This window comes from Aspergillus tanneri, assembly GCF_003426965.1.
Source record: "Aspergillus tanneri strain NIH1004 chromosome Unknown AapTan_1_pilon_pilon_pilon, whole genome shotgun sequence".
Classification (NCBI taxonomy): domain Eukaryota; kingdom Fungi; phylum Ascomycota; class Eurotiomycetes; order Eurotiales; family Aspergillaceae; genus Aspergillus; species Aspergillus tanneri.
In genome coordinates, this window is record NW_022984628.1 from 2133341 (window position 1) to 2147737 (window position 14397).

General features: G+C 43.9%; 4 protein-coding genes across 4 annotated transcripts; 3 read left to right on the forward strand and 1 right to left on the reverse strand.

The window, feature by feature from the left end:
• Positions 1 to 737, forward strand: srgA (Rab family GTPase srgA; the record flags this gene model as incomplete). The annotated part of the gene is made up of 3 exons (XM_033567393.1): positions 1 to 30; positions 81 to 348; positions 415 to 737. The coding sequence occupies 3 exons, from the start codon at positions 1 to 3 to the stop codon at positions 735 to 737; spliced, it is 621 nt and encodes a 206-aa protein (XP_033429388.1).
• A 1015-nt stretch (positions 738 to 1752) lies between these two features.
• Positions 1753 to 4086, forward strand: AFG2 (putative AAA family ATPase; the record flags this gene model as incomplete). Its single annotated transcript, XM_033567394.1, has 2 exons — positions 1753 to 3213; positions 3433 to 4086. 2 exons carry the CDS (start codon positions 1753 to 1755, stop codon positions 4084 to 4086), a joined length of 2115 nt encoding a protein of 704 aa, XP_033429389.1.
• Positions 4087 to 4918: 832 nt separating this feature from the next.
• Positions 4919 to 5651, forward strand: ATNIH1004_002709 (uncharacterized protein; the record flags this gene model as incomplete). The annotated part of the gene is made up of 3 exons (XM_033567395.1): positions 4919 to 5091; positions 5347 to 5426; positions 5494 to 5651. The coding sequence occupies 3 exons, from the start codon at positions 4919 to 4921 to the stop codon at positions 5649 to 5651; spliced, it is 411 nt and encodes a 136-aa protein (XP_033429390.1).
• A 525-nt stretch (positions 5652 to 6176) lies between these two features.
• atrA (protein kinase MEC1) lies at positions 6177 to 12136 on the reverse strand (the record flags this gene model as incomplete). Its single annotated transcript, XM_033567396.1, has 18 exons — positions 6177 to 6368; positions 6440 to 6558; positions 6613 to 6697; positions 6774 to 6861; positions 6917 to 7039; positions 7089 to 7187; positions 7465 to 7600; positions 7653 to 7838; positions 8401 to 8552; positions 8610 to 8702; positions 8752 to 8849; positions 8909 to 9215; positions 9265 to 9736; positions 9798 to 10338; positions 10732 to 11042; positions 11097 to 11250; positions 11714 to 11953; positions 12002 to 12136. 18 exons carry the CDS (start codon positions 12134 to 12136, stop codon positions 6177 to 6179), a joined length of 3531 nt encoding a protein of 1176 aa, XP_033429391.1.
• Between the last annotated feature and the right edge of the window lie 2261 nt (positions 12137 to 14397).

Sequence of the window (14397 nt, forward strand, 5' to 3'; positions counted from 1 at the left end):
ATGGCTGGTACGAGGAATTACGATTTCTTGGTAAGTGTCGCCCACTATGTCGATAGATGAACTAAGGGTTGACGCTATAGATTAAATTGTTACTGATCGGGGACTCTGGTGTGGGGAAGTCATGTTGTCTGCTGCGATTCAGTGAAGATTCCTTTACACCATCCTTCATCACCACTATTGGGATTGACTTCAAGATTCGTACGATTGAGCTGGATGGCAAGCGTGTAAAGCTTCAAATATGGGATACAGCTGGACAGGAACGTTTTAGAACAATCACAACAGCATACTACAGAGGAGCAATGGGTATTCTTCTTGTCTATGATGTCACAGATGAGCGATCATTCCAAAGTAAGGCCGTTGGTTTCTTTGGTTTAGAATTGTGATGCTGATAATTTTTCGCTATTTTTTACCCAGACATTCGTACGTGGTTCTCTAATGTTGAGCAACACGCCAGCGAAGGCGTACATAAAATTCTCATCGGTAATAAATGCGACTGGGAGGAAAAGAGGGCGGTCTCAACCGAACAAGGCCAACAACTTGCTAATGAACTTGGGATACCTTTCCTTGAAGTCTCCGCTAAGAACAACACCAACATCGAGAAGGCGTTCTATGACCTTGCTTCAGAAATAAAGAAAGGGATGGATACATCTAAAGCTGAACAGGCAGGATCTCAAGGTGTCAGTATAGACCAACAAGGCAGCGGGTTGAATAGCAACACGGGTGGAAAGTGCTGTTGAGATTGTTGGTGCATTATCATCTATTTATCCTCGAACAGAATTTCCTTATACAATCCACCCTACCATTTTCTGTTCCTATTCATATTGCTGTCCAAACTAAGCATGGCTCGAGCAGTTTGATAGATGTCCCCATGCTGGTCTTATTGGGATCCCTACTATTTTTGATGTTTATAATCTGGAATACGGTTCGCTCTTCCTCGATGTTTTCGCCTGAGTTTAGTTAGGTGGCGTTGCTGATTATTCTGTGTCTTTTGAGCCTTAGTGCTCCTCTTACTGGACATGAATCGCGCTTGGCTGTTACATAAATACATATGGAATTAATTGCTTTCTTTTCTTTTTTGGAAGCGGTATGTAAAGTATGTCGATACCGCCTTCTCCCAATAAGATGGCTGCCCCTGTTGGCATAGATGAAGACAGCAGCAATAATGAGATTGAACTTCCCGAACAGGTGGCGTGTTGGGGGTTGTACAATATTGAATGTTGTTAGAAGACAACTGGGCATTCGGATTTTCCTTTCCTTGCAACGTAGCTTGACCACATGTAACATGAAGCACTACTAGGCTCCACGCTCTACAAAGTAGGCTTATTAGCCTTATAGTCTATACCAAATCGATTGCCGCTGAGAAAGGTAAATTATGTAGGTTCTAAATCATATAACATTGTTAATAAGAAACGTAATAAATACAAGCTTCTGAGAAGGCTATCACTTGTCTAAATCGATACACTCCGTACTTTCAGCGAGACAATTCAGTGACCTCATCCGCTAGTAGATAATTCACAACCTAAAAAGTACAAGTACTCATATATTATACCTCTGTGCGGAGGTGCCGCATTAGGCTGTCCAATAAAAATATTTTGTTCATTAACCTAAGGTACCGTAATAGGTAGTAAGTACTCCATAGTTTGCCGTAGGGATCTAACTCCACAACATTTTTTTTTCTCTTATCCAGCTCCCACCGCCCGAAATACGGGTTGCACATTCTTTTATGCGCCATCTTGGGTGACCCTGCACGATATGGCAGAAACCCGCGTATTCACTGTTCGACCCTTTTCGAAGCAAACTAGAAATGACCATAGGGATGCATTCCGAGTTTACTTGTCATCCTCGTCTCTAGCTGCCCTTAAGCTTCGGGCTGGAGATGTTTGCACGTTAGGCTTGCCTGGCGGATTAACAAAAACTGCTATAGCCTGGAATGCAACGGAAAATATCCAGAACTCCGTGGTACAGACTTCGCGGACTCTCCAAGATTGCTATGACATTAAGTTAGGCGAAAAGATCCTGATTAGCAAAACTGACGGCTTCTTGGAAGAGATCGAATCCATTTCTTTGGTTGAATGCTCGGATGCAGACAAGCTCGCAAATTATGGCCCTCTTCCGCTTTCAGAGGCGCACCATTGGGCCTGGGCTTTGGAATTGCCTTTATCAAGGTGTGATGCTATTGCAGCTTGCTTGACTTTCGATATAGAGCTCAAAGGCCAGCGGCGCAATTTTAAGGTGGCAGACATACGAACTCTGAATCGAAACACCGATAGTACACTGTTCCGTTTCACCAAAGACACTAACGTCTCCGTCGGTGAAGATTTCATAGGCAGAAAGATAAATCGAACCTATCACCTTCGGGTACAGTCGCCCGGTCTGGGTGGAATGGCTCGCCAAATTGGTAATATCAATGAGGCGCTAGCGGATTTCAACATAGACTCAGAGGGACTAGCAATGCCATCCTTTTACGAGCATAGCAGAGGTATTCTTCTTTATGGCCCCAAGGGAACTGGTAAAACGAAGCTACTGGGCCACATACAGGCTGCCGGGTGGAGAAAAACTTTCAATATAAGCTCCTCTATATCCAGTAAGAATCTCGCTGATGGCGAAGGCAAACTACGCAATGCTTTCCAAGACGCAATTCGGTCCCAGCCTAGTGTTGTGATAATTGATCAACTGGAATTTATTGCTCCTAAACGAACATCATTAGAGTCCCCGTCTTTAGCGTCTGCCATATGTGAGTGTTTAGAAGTTGTGAAAGGTTCCCTCGTCATGGTCGTCGCTGCAACTCGACATCCGAATAATGTCGACGATGCCTTGAGAACACCACATCGACTCTCGACTGAGATTGAGCTGCAAATCCCTGCAGCACACGACCGGGCTGAGATACTACGCGCTCTATGTGGATATCCTTGCCCCGAGCTGAGTGATAGACTAATTGAGATGATGGCTGAAAAAACCCATGGTTATGTTGGTGCCGACCTCTTTGCCCTGCTCCAAGTTGTCTGCCGTAAGGCGCGACAAAGACAGCTTTATAGTAATGGTGTAAGCGAGGGCTCTTATGATTTTGCGTTCTCGTCTGGCAATGATTCACAAGGGGAATCTGCATTCCAGGACAAAGCTTTGTCTTTAAGGATCCAGGATGTTGACGTCTTCTTAGCTCTACAAGAAACACGCCCCACTGCGATGCGGGAAGTATTCTTAGAGACACCGAAAGTAAGATGGTCGGATATTGGAGGGCAGAAAGAAATCAAAAGACGCCTTCAAAAGGCTGTTGAAAGACCTTTGAGAGTGAGCTTTCCACTTCATTATTCTCACCCCTATGAAAAAAAGGAATGGAGAGGCTGACAATAGTAGTCCCCTGAACGAATGAGAAGACTTAATATAAATAGTAAGAAAGGTGTACTCCTTTATGGACCACCGGGCTGTTCAAAGACTCTGATGGTTAAAGCATTAGCCACAGAAGCTGGTTTGAATTTTTTGGCTGTCAAAGGCGCCGAGATTTTGAGCATGTATGTTGGAGAATCAGAGCGAGCTTTGAGAGAGATTTTCCAAAAGGCGCGATCTGCGAGGCCTAGTATTATTTTTTTCGACGAGATTGACGCTATTGCCTCAAAACGAAGCAGTTCTTTCCAAGGAGGTGTTAATGTACTCACTACCTTGCTGAATGAAATGGACGGCATCGAAGAATTGAGGAGTGTCCTGGTTATTGCCGCTACCAACAAGCCTGATGTGATTGATCCAGCTTTGATGCGTCCAGGTCGTCTGGATAATATACTCTATATAGGCCCGCCGGACTTCGAAGCCAGGAAGGAGATATTGAATATCTGGTGTCATAAATCGGTGGTCCACCCCGAGGTAGAACTTGAAGTATTGGCTATGAAGACAGAGGGTTACTCAGGGGCTGAGATTGTGAACATCTGCGAAACAGCTGGAGATGCTGCTCTGGATGAGGAGGAGGAGACTGGGCAAGAACAAGATGTACGGTGGAAACACTTTGAGTTCGCACTCAAGCAAGTTAAGAGGCAAATCACAGATGCTGTTGTCGAGGAGTACGAGCGATGGGGGAAATCTGCTGATACCAAATAAAACACAGTGCTATTATGTACAGTTTACCAAAATCCTGCCCTGCAAATATGATCCATTCATGTACTCTGTCCGTACGTGCCTTGACTCATCTTGAGTATAATCCCAGTACCGCGCAGTATACTGTGGATCCTCGGACAGGTAAGGTATGTACTTCTGTACTCTGTAGCTGAGAAGGTAGGTGGACAACAGTCACCAGTGGGCATTATTAGTGTATTCCTGGCATATGTATATATATTTATGTGTATTTACTGTATCCACTTTCTATTCCTATCTATTCATTTATTCTCCGCAATTATACAAAGGGATCTGTATTTCATACTAGTCTTAGTACCCTATCACTTGAGGCCCCATATATTACATTCCCCCCTTCCCCCCCCAAAAAAAGCCAATACTAAACTACTCCATATTGGCATATGGAGCGGGCTTTGTAGTATGCGTGCCGTGGCTTCCCGCTAACCTGGAGAAGCTAGACTAAACTTAGTACTCCAGAGTTCGCCCACCTGATTCAATCACCCAGAGAGCTTTAGCTGTATGCTGTCTGCTGTCCAACTTCTTCAGAATTTGACCACAAATACATAGAGGTTGTATTTTCCCTCTAGCAATTGTATAACCAACATCCAGCCTCATTAATATAAACCATTCTCATTCGTCGACTGGATATTTAGGTGCAATATGTCTGTAGCACCTCGAGGACGCTCCCCGACTCGCTCACACCGTGAGGAAAATTTCGATCAGCCGCCTATCTCATCCATGTATTCAACCTCTTCTCACTCAGAGTCCAAACATAGAGATAGCCGAAGCCCAACTTTCGAACGTTGTGCTGACCGTTCCAATGGCCGCCGCCCAAGGAGTTGGTCCCGCTCTCTATCACGAACGCGGCCGATATCCCGAAGTCAAAGTCGGAGTCTCAGTCGAAGCAGAAGTCGGGATCGCGATTCTCGTTCTCACGGATATAAGGGCAATGGCAGAACTCTCAGCTCTCCTAGTTCCCCAAGGAGTTCAAAGGTCTGTCTTATCAAATCGCAGCGCTGTATTAAACATAAGAATGCTTACTTGGATTCAAGATTGTTGTCGAAAAATTAACTAAAAATGTCACAGAATCTCATCTAAGGGAGATTTTCGGGGGATTTGGAGATATACAGAGTCTTGATTTCCCAATAAATAGAGCATGTATGGAACACACCACCCAGGCTTTTTTGAAATGTTATCATAGACTTGCTAATGTAGCACTTCTTGTGCGTCCCCAGTTATGACAAACAGAGGCACTGCATATATACTCTATCACGACCCTGCAGATGCAGAGGCCGCTATTGCGCATATGCATGAAGCTCAACTCGATGGTGCTCTATTAAGTGTTTCCATCGTTCTTCCTAGAAGAGCATTTTCGCGCTCACCACCAATCCAAAGTGCTAGAGGCTCCAGCCGCCAATCGCATGGCCGTGGTCAACCTTTTGACAGTCGCCCTCGCATCTCTCCGTACTCTCGCAGATCTTCACCTCCGCAGCGAAGGTATGGCCGTGCCAGGCCTATGGAAAAGCATGATCTCTATCGTCCGCGGTCTCTGACGCGATCTCGATCACCCCGTCGTTCGAGATCGTTATCGTCAGAAACTCCGCCACCATCATCACCTCAAAGGAGGGCTCATTCACGCATAGATAGCTCCCGGCGCCGGAAACGACGCAGTCCTAGCTACGGAAGCTATGATTATAGTAGTCGGAGTGATATAAGCCGTAGCCCAAGCAGAAACAGGGGATATAATCGGTACGATCTTGGAAGAAGATAGGCTTCAGGGATGTCGGGGGTTTTAAGGCGAATTGGTCTTTACGGTTGCTTAGCATTAGTGCGTGCAGGGAGGTCTAGGTGTACTTGTCTGAAGATGTCTGAATATTTCATGGATGACAAAAATTGGTAGTGACAAGGTTTTATGATTAGAGCCAAATAACTTAAGTATGCACGCTCTCCCGGACTTCAAGCAGGCGAATGTGGAGGGGAAAAGTATAGGATAAGAGTTTAAAGACTGGTTATATTGCCTTGGATCTGTTCACTGCTTAGAAGCAACATGTTTCACATGTGGGCAGAAATGCCTGACTCTAGAAGAATGCACACCATCCAATGTACATTGCAGCCAGATTTCTCTTGTCTGTCGCTTCCATAATAAGTTCATCCACATGGCCATCTACAGATAATGGAACAGATTCACCAGGCAGTAGACCACGAAGTTTGTTACGAACGTTTTCCAAAACACCAGCAGGGGTGTCTGGAACGCCTACATGGGTGCGACGCTAAATAGAAATATATGGGTCAGTACAAACCAGTAAGACAGATACATATATTTTCATGTGTTTGAACTTACTTTTTTCCCAATGAAATCTGCTGTTGGATCGTGTAGGAAAGTCTCGAGCACAGTCATTAGCGCATCTTCATTGTGGCGCAACAGCCCAAGACTTATTTCGCAAGTTTTTCGAAACGGCCCTACTGAAAATGTCAATCAAACCATACATTTGTCAAAATGTAATTGAAACGAACCATTATAAGCATATATACCGAATGCATCAACCATATTCTGAGTTAAACGAAAGGGGACCAGTTCCGGCTTATCAAATGTCAAGCCCTGTTACAAACAATCATTAGTACAGCGAGACAGATAAAGTGAAAAGGGTTCGAGAGGATAAATTTAGGCTTCATACTTTATCAAATAGACAATTGAAATCAACGTGGATAATACCACCTGTCCCCTCTTCAAATAAAATATTCTCACCATGCCGATCTCCGAGTCTGTAGCATTGTACTTGTGAGAGAATATTCAAAAATGGAGGCTGCTACTCCATACCCTAAAACGTATCCGACCATGGACATTATAGCACAAGACCGAGTGTACCGAAGCCGTGCCACAAACCATGTGCCTGATTCTGGAAACATTTCTACAAACCACTCATGCAAGACCGGAGGGAACCTGCATTCAAGTCAGTCCAACCTACAGGGAACAACCTGCGGATACTCACTTCGATAGAATCTGTGTCGTAAACAAAGAGAGCTTCGAGATATCAGAGCATGCCTCATTCAAAAAGTGTCTGATCTCATTGTACTGGTGTGGATTAGTTCTGCATGGAGGTAGTTTGTGATTAGTCCTTCAAACATACATTTGGCACTATGCCTCGTTCTTTCAGTAGTTTTATCACAAGATCTCTCAATGTTCTGAGGTTGTCTACCCATTCAATGATTCCACATTCTTCGTTCAAAGGTGTAACAGCATATGTTTTAATATCTTCTATTAAATTAGCCAACAAGGTGATACGCTATGAAGGTAAACACTTACACATGCGACGTTTGCTCGACTCAACATCTCTTTTCAAAAATCTATTGATCATGTTGTTAAACTCCATAAGACGTTGATCTTTGCGTAGATCATCTTTGGGTTTACAAAGAGTGTTGTATATCTTTCCGTCCGAACCACGAATGCTAATCTTCCGTGGTTTCTGGAGAGAATTTAGAACTTGTGCATCGTCAAGCACAGCTAAGCCAAGTCAACTGGATTGTTCATACATATGGGGAGTTAAGAAACATACTTTCTATTGTGGTTGGATCCCTAGGGAAAGCTCTGAATCCCTTCAGGTATCCGGAATCGTGACTGGCCGGCAATGTTGGCGTCAACATGGCCTGGAATGGCACGACCAATCCGCAAGGTGCTACTTTGTGATTGAACCCCAAGTTTCGTGCCAGGTTTATCTTGAATGTTTTATCCTCAATACGCACTGTGCATATCCTAAGCATCTCCTCAGAGAATTTCTGGCCTTGGTTTATCATCCCACGCATATCGGATGGTAAATCAGTCTTTAATTTCTTGTTTACTTCCTGTAGCATTTAATTTAGTATCTGGAGCTGCCAAAATTTTCTGTTGGGCCTCACTGTGATTTTCTGGAGACAGTTTATGCCTCTGGAAGCTCGGTCTTTAGAAGAAGATTTTACTACAGCGAGTACTGTCCACAATCCCTGCTGCGGGAAAAAGTTTACTGCTTTGGCAACAATTTTCGTTAACAGGTCATAGACTGCAGCATTTGGATGGCAGATTCGAGCAACCACTTGAGGGAGAATTGTGAACAGCTAAATAATTAGAGAATTTTCCTTAAAGTTTTCTGAACTAAACATACCAATGCAGCTGGCATCCGATTCACATACTTCCTTAGCTGTGAATGCATGTCCTCTAGGCTTTTTTTTCGTTGATTTAGAGTATGAACCTGGAAATCCCTATATTACTTATGAGTAAACTGCCTACGTACACGAAGGCGGGGAGGGATAAATCTCACTCATTATCACCTCTCTTTGGATCAAATGGTTGGTCAACGGCGGAAGCATGCTCCAGCCAAAGCGTGAGGACTTTAGGTAGCGACTGGAAAACATACTTGTTTCCGTGAGCTAAGGAGCGAAGATAATTATCAATGACAAGCTTCGAGGCTTCGCCGCTCAAACTTAAAAACGGTATTAGTAATTGGGCTATAGTCAGATTGAGAGAAATGGTAGCATACTATATCTGGGCCTCTTTCCCAAGTGGCTTTGCTTTTTCAGACTCTAGGATTTTATTGTAATGTTTTCCTAGGTAGTAATGGGCCTTTTCCCACCTAATGTCTGTTAGTATATGGCAATGCTGACCCGTATAGTTGAGAGTACCTTGGATGGAGTTTTATGGCTTCACGGTATCTTTGGACTATAACTTCGGATTGTGTTTGTCCAGCCCTATCTGTCCATTTTGCCAATAATAAATGAGCCTACTCATATTAGCCTTGGTTTATTATATTCCTAGAAAAGCCTATTGTGGGAAGCATACCCTGGCTGTGAGCAAATCCTGGCTCTTTCCACGGTCTGAAGTTATAGTTATCGGACCTGTATCCTCGAAACAGGATGTGTCAAGAGCAAACTCATTGGCAGCAATAGCACTCTCTAGAATCTGTATTGCTTTTCGATGATGACAATCTTTCCAAAGAAGTCGAGCGTGTTCTATGGTGGCTGATCTGTCCCCTAGACGTGCTGCATGAAGCATTGACTGGTATGCTTGGTTTGTGAAATTACTCTTTCGCAAGAGGCGTGTACTAGTAAGCCAAGCATTGGCTACATCAAAATCGGAAAAACTTCCTCTGGCATATATATAAGCAAGCGCTGACTAGCTGTGGTGTGGAAACGTACGTCAACTCCATCGTAGCTCTCCTTAAACCAAGAAGATACTGCTTGTCGGAAATGTGACCTCCTAGCACACTCAAGCGACGATCAAGAATATTGCTTATTTCCGAATGAGTGACATTTTGTCCAACTTTCAGATTAGCCATTGCTTCCACATCTGCCAAGGCGTGTAACTTAAGCATGCTATCATGGCATGACTGCAAGGACGTCACCGAATTGGTAGTTAGTGACTTGGCAACAGTGAGCCGCAAATCGTTAATAATTGCCTCAAACTCCCCTCTGCTACCATGACGGAAAGTATCAAAAGCTGAACCAATGCCGATGTTGAAATCACCTGTACCTTGTCGCGAGCAAAGTTGAAGATAGTCATGCAATTTCCCCCATTTCCCCGTAATCCAAGACGCCTCTACAGCAAACGGAAGTAGCTTGGATACCGAAGGTGTTGATTTTAGAATCTCAAACCTAGTAAGAATGGCATCTGTTTTTTTTTTTCTCTTAGTAGATTTTTGGGAACGGTCAGACTTGGATAGAAGAAATACCTTGTTGTCCTGACTCCTTCAGGCATGTCAGGAGATTCCACTGGGCGTCGCTATTTGTTGGTTCCTCTTCGAGTTGTAATTCGTACCAATTCTGCGCAGTAGCCCATCTCCCTGCTTTACGATGCTCAAGAACCTGTTGATCAATGTTAAGCGCGTGTAAATGAGTTGAGATGCCTTCAACACCATCTGGCTCGTCAATCTGACTGTAGATGTCCTGGAGGCGCTGATATAGAGGTTCATCGTCAAGACCGACTTTCTTGTTCGGATGATTCCTACATTGACGGATGTATTGCTCCCAGTGAAACAATGCCCTAGAAAATGATTTGCACTCAACAGCCCTTTTAGAAATAACTTCTGGTGGTATTGACGCCAGCAAGGTTTCAACAGATTTAATTTGAGACGAATACGTATCCATAAGCAAATCACGGGAAGCCTCCCTATTAAAGCGACTTCCATGATGTGCGTGGCTTTTGAGACTATTGAGTTGCTTTTTCTTCCCTTGTAGCCATCTTGAAAGGTAATCAAGGACCTCAAAAACACTCTGCCCCCAAAGTAAGTGAGACTAGATTAGTGTTTGTTGAATTCCAGCATAGAATGTAGAGCTCACCTGACTGCACAACAATATAGCCTCATATATACGGTTGTTTCCGTCTGGGAGAGGGTAAGATAGCACATTTATTAGCTCACGCAGTAAATCTTGTCTTTCATTTTGAGCTCCTCCCACCACACGGTTTAGTACTGCAAATGGTAGGAGAAATGACGCTATTGAGATATCTTGACCCTTAACAACGCGACTGCATACACTGAATATTAGTCGTGCATTGTCACCACTCCCTTTCTGCAACAGATCTTGTACAAAACTTCGCAGCCAATCCCCGTGTGTCAGGCTGGCTGAGAATAATGGATAATTACAATTCGAGCTCACAGCACCCACTGTAACCGTATATTTTGACGTCAGGAAAGGGGTTAATGTATTGCGAACGCTTTCGGGGAGCTCTAACCAACGCTGATACTTTTCATCTGCTTGGATATCACGCGAGCGTTGGGTAACAGCTGAGTCAAGGTTGCAAAACCTTAGCAAGCCTTGCATGGCATAAGCAAGAAACCCCTGAGCCCTAGTGTTGGAGGCTGACAGAAATGTTTCTACCAGCACATGCTGAAGGAAAAAAAGAATAAAGTCAAAAGTCTCCTCCATATTCTCAAAGTTTGATAGAACAAGGATGTCTTTCTTTTCTTTAACCGAATCTACTCGATTTGGGTCCAAGCATCCCACAAGGCCCAGGCACCGGGCTGACGTACATGTAATAACGTCCGAGCTCATGTTAAACTTAACGCAGCAGTCAAGTAAAGCTCGCACTAAATGAGCGACAACTGGATCAGGCTGCTCGCTAAGGACAGTGCGATGGAGAAATTCCTCATGTTTGGACAGATAAGGCACTAACTCCGTTAAGGCCTGTTCCACAACAGTAGCATTCTCACTTTGACAGCGACGAATGAATGCTAAAAATTGACTTCTGACGTCCATTTTGCATTTTAGCTTATTTATCTCTGCCTCGAAATCAGCCATCATTGGAATAGTGGCTAACGATGGCATAGTGCTATAAACGTCCCGCACTAATGTGCTATGTTTCCTCAAGATGTACTCAACAAGCCCATAAGCACATTGTCTTGTTGACTCCGTGAAAGTGTTCCAGTACCGTATCACAATTGACATAGTTTGGTCAAGAAGAGGTTCAACCTCTTCAGCATGCAAGGATCTTATTAACACCCCCCATACTGTAAAGGCATTATTACACAGGTCCTCAATTTCAAAAGCGGACCGGAGGCAGGCACATATCTTCGTATGTTAGTCTGTCTAATGTGATCTGGGGCAAACAAGAAAAAAAGAAAAAAGGAAAAGAAGGAAAGTCACTAACCTGCGGTAAAGCACTGCTGACGTAGCCTCTAGCCACCTTGATCATTTCCCCTATGGCTATAATGTTTCTCTTCTTCTCAGTCAAGGGCTGTCTGATATGAAAGTCATTGACTACGTGAGCAAACTGAGTTATTATACCAAGAACATGCTCTTCAATGAAATGACCAATGAGGTTCGCCTTTTTTCCATGAGTGGACTTCCGTGGAACAAGGGTCGCTAAAAAATGAAGAGCTCGATGGTACTTTCTCTGTCAGTATGCTGAGTTGCTGCTATAAGATCTATAACATACCCTAGCTCCTTTACCTTCGCCCAAATCACCAAGTCCTTTTAGTAAATCGCAAGCAATTAGAATCGGCTCGATCCGTACAAGCTCTGCCAGAGTACGGCTTCCAAAGGCAGCGTCTATCTCTGACAAAGCAGACATGGCCGTACGCTCCGGATCGGAGGAGGGCTGGCTCAATAAGAACGCAAGTATTGCTGCTAAATTATTTTTTTCAGAGCAGATGTCGAAGGGTGTTTTAGTATCTTGATATGTTGCCCCCAACCTGGATATAATATCTCGCTTTCTAGTAAGCACCAAATAAGGCAAAACATGGACTTCTGTTAGCCTGAGAAAATCATCTACTTTCATCCCTAGTAGAGAGCAGAGCTGTTCGGCCATGTAAGGGCGGGATTGAAAATTCTTTACGACTGCCACCGAGAGAGTTCCCCAAAAAGGCCTAAATAGACCGGCAGGAGTAGCAGAGAGATTTTGGGCAAGTTTTGAAAGCTGATGAGAGGCCGTCGATTGTCAGACTGCGATCAGCGGACAAAACATTGCGTGCAAGAAAACGCTGGGAGAGGGTTAGAATGGTTCACGTACTTCAGTATATGCTACAGCGCAAATGAATGGGTTGGGGTGGCCTAGATACTCCATTAAGCGAAGAAGAATGATGTTCATCTCGTCGTCACCGGAAAGCCTAAAGTCAGCGGAGTGAGTTTGTTACGCTATATATAAACAATAATTTTAGCCTTACTTTGCAAGTTGGCACAATGTCAAGATGCAGGTTTCATGCAGCGATACATCTTGCTTCTCAGAAATCGTTTTTTAACCATTCAAGTATAACAATGAAATTATTCCTGTGAGTCTCCCGATCTAACTCCCTGCGAGTAAAGGCGAGTATTGAGTGTCTAAAACTCTGTCAGCATTTCCAAGCACGTGAACCAGGGATATTGGCTGTACCCAGTGGCGATACGTAGTTCTCTAATGGAACTCCGAAGCGAATGCAAACAGAACTCGCCAAAAACAGAGGAAGCAAGCTGTAAATACGGGGTGTTTTGGGCGTGCATTAAGACTCGCCGTAACACAGCCATAGTAGTTATCCTTAGGCGAGGCGCACGCGTGAGACCAGGTATAATGTGCGCCAGGATGTTGCATAATTTATCCGAGTCAGGACTTCGCCAGTTCGACCCTAAAACATGCTCGTGAACATCATAATCACACACGGAACAGAGTAATATGTCCCCTGACACAGAACTAGTTGTGTCAACTAGCTTCCCAGCCATAGCACATGAAATTTTGCCCATCATGGAAAGGATTTCGCATTGATGTTGCTCCGAGAGTCGGGTAAACTGTTTACTTCAAATTTGCAGCCTCGTGTCAGAATATTAAATAAGAAAGGTTATGATATGGACATACATAACAATCTCCTGAAGCTCTTCAAAACTTCCGACATTTTTGGAATTCAATATTGCTGAAATATCTAGAATGAGTTTCTGAGTCAAATCCTTTCCCTTAAATTCCATGGAAGCCCATGAGAGACAGCGACGCTTTGGTGCTTGGTTTGCTTCATCAAGCCGCATCTGCTTATCTAAAGAACTGTACCATTGTGTAACTGCAACTGGCTCAGACAATTCAGGCTTGTAAAAAGTAAGAGGCGAGTAGTTTGCATTATTGTACACAACAGTTGTACTGGTCACCTTCTCAGTAAACTCTTGAATCGCAGCCTAATACTTGGTGAGTTCACTAAGATCAAACTGGTACGACTTTCTACCGATTACCTGAAGTTGTGGGTCCAAGGACTGCATGAACGAAGATTTTTTTCTGATATCGATAAATCTTGGTAGAATAGTAGATCTCGCACATTTCACAAATGCTTCTGTACGTCCTAGACAATCAGTAAGGGTATCGATAAGGCGGCTAGCTTCAAGCTGCAAATTTGGTAGTCGTCTTAGGTTGTCTAATATGAGTATTTCGCTCAGTATCCGAAGTAGCCTGTATGTCAGCTCTGTGTGTGGAGAGAGAAGCTCTCCATGGGCGCAACAACTTTGAATATTTTTCAAAATTTGCAAACAAATCCATGATTTACTTTCAAGACCACTCGAGTTTGCGCTCTGAAGCCAGCAAAATCCGATGCTCCATAAGCGTTGGTATCCGTTTAAAACCCAGCCTAAATTGTGTCGAAAAATATCACCGCCAAACTTGGCATCTGGTGCAGCGGGCTTTATTTTGCTCAGCCTGAAGCAGTCGAGCAAGCAAAGACTCAGAATAATAGAGTTTGAGATTGACCCCAGCTTGAGTTTCCTGTCCATAATTCCGTGAGAGAGACCGAGGTTGTTTAAATCTACAAAAAAACGATCATTCTTGGTGGGTATAGCCAATCTAATCACAGAATGCCCTTGCAGCTCTTGACGATCTAGACTTTC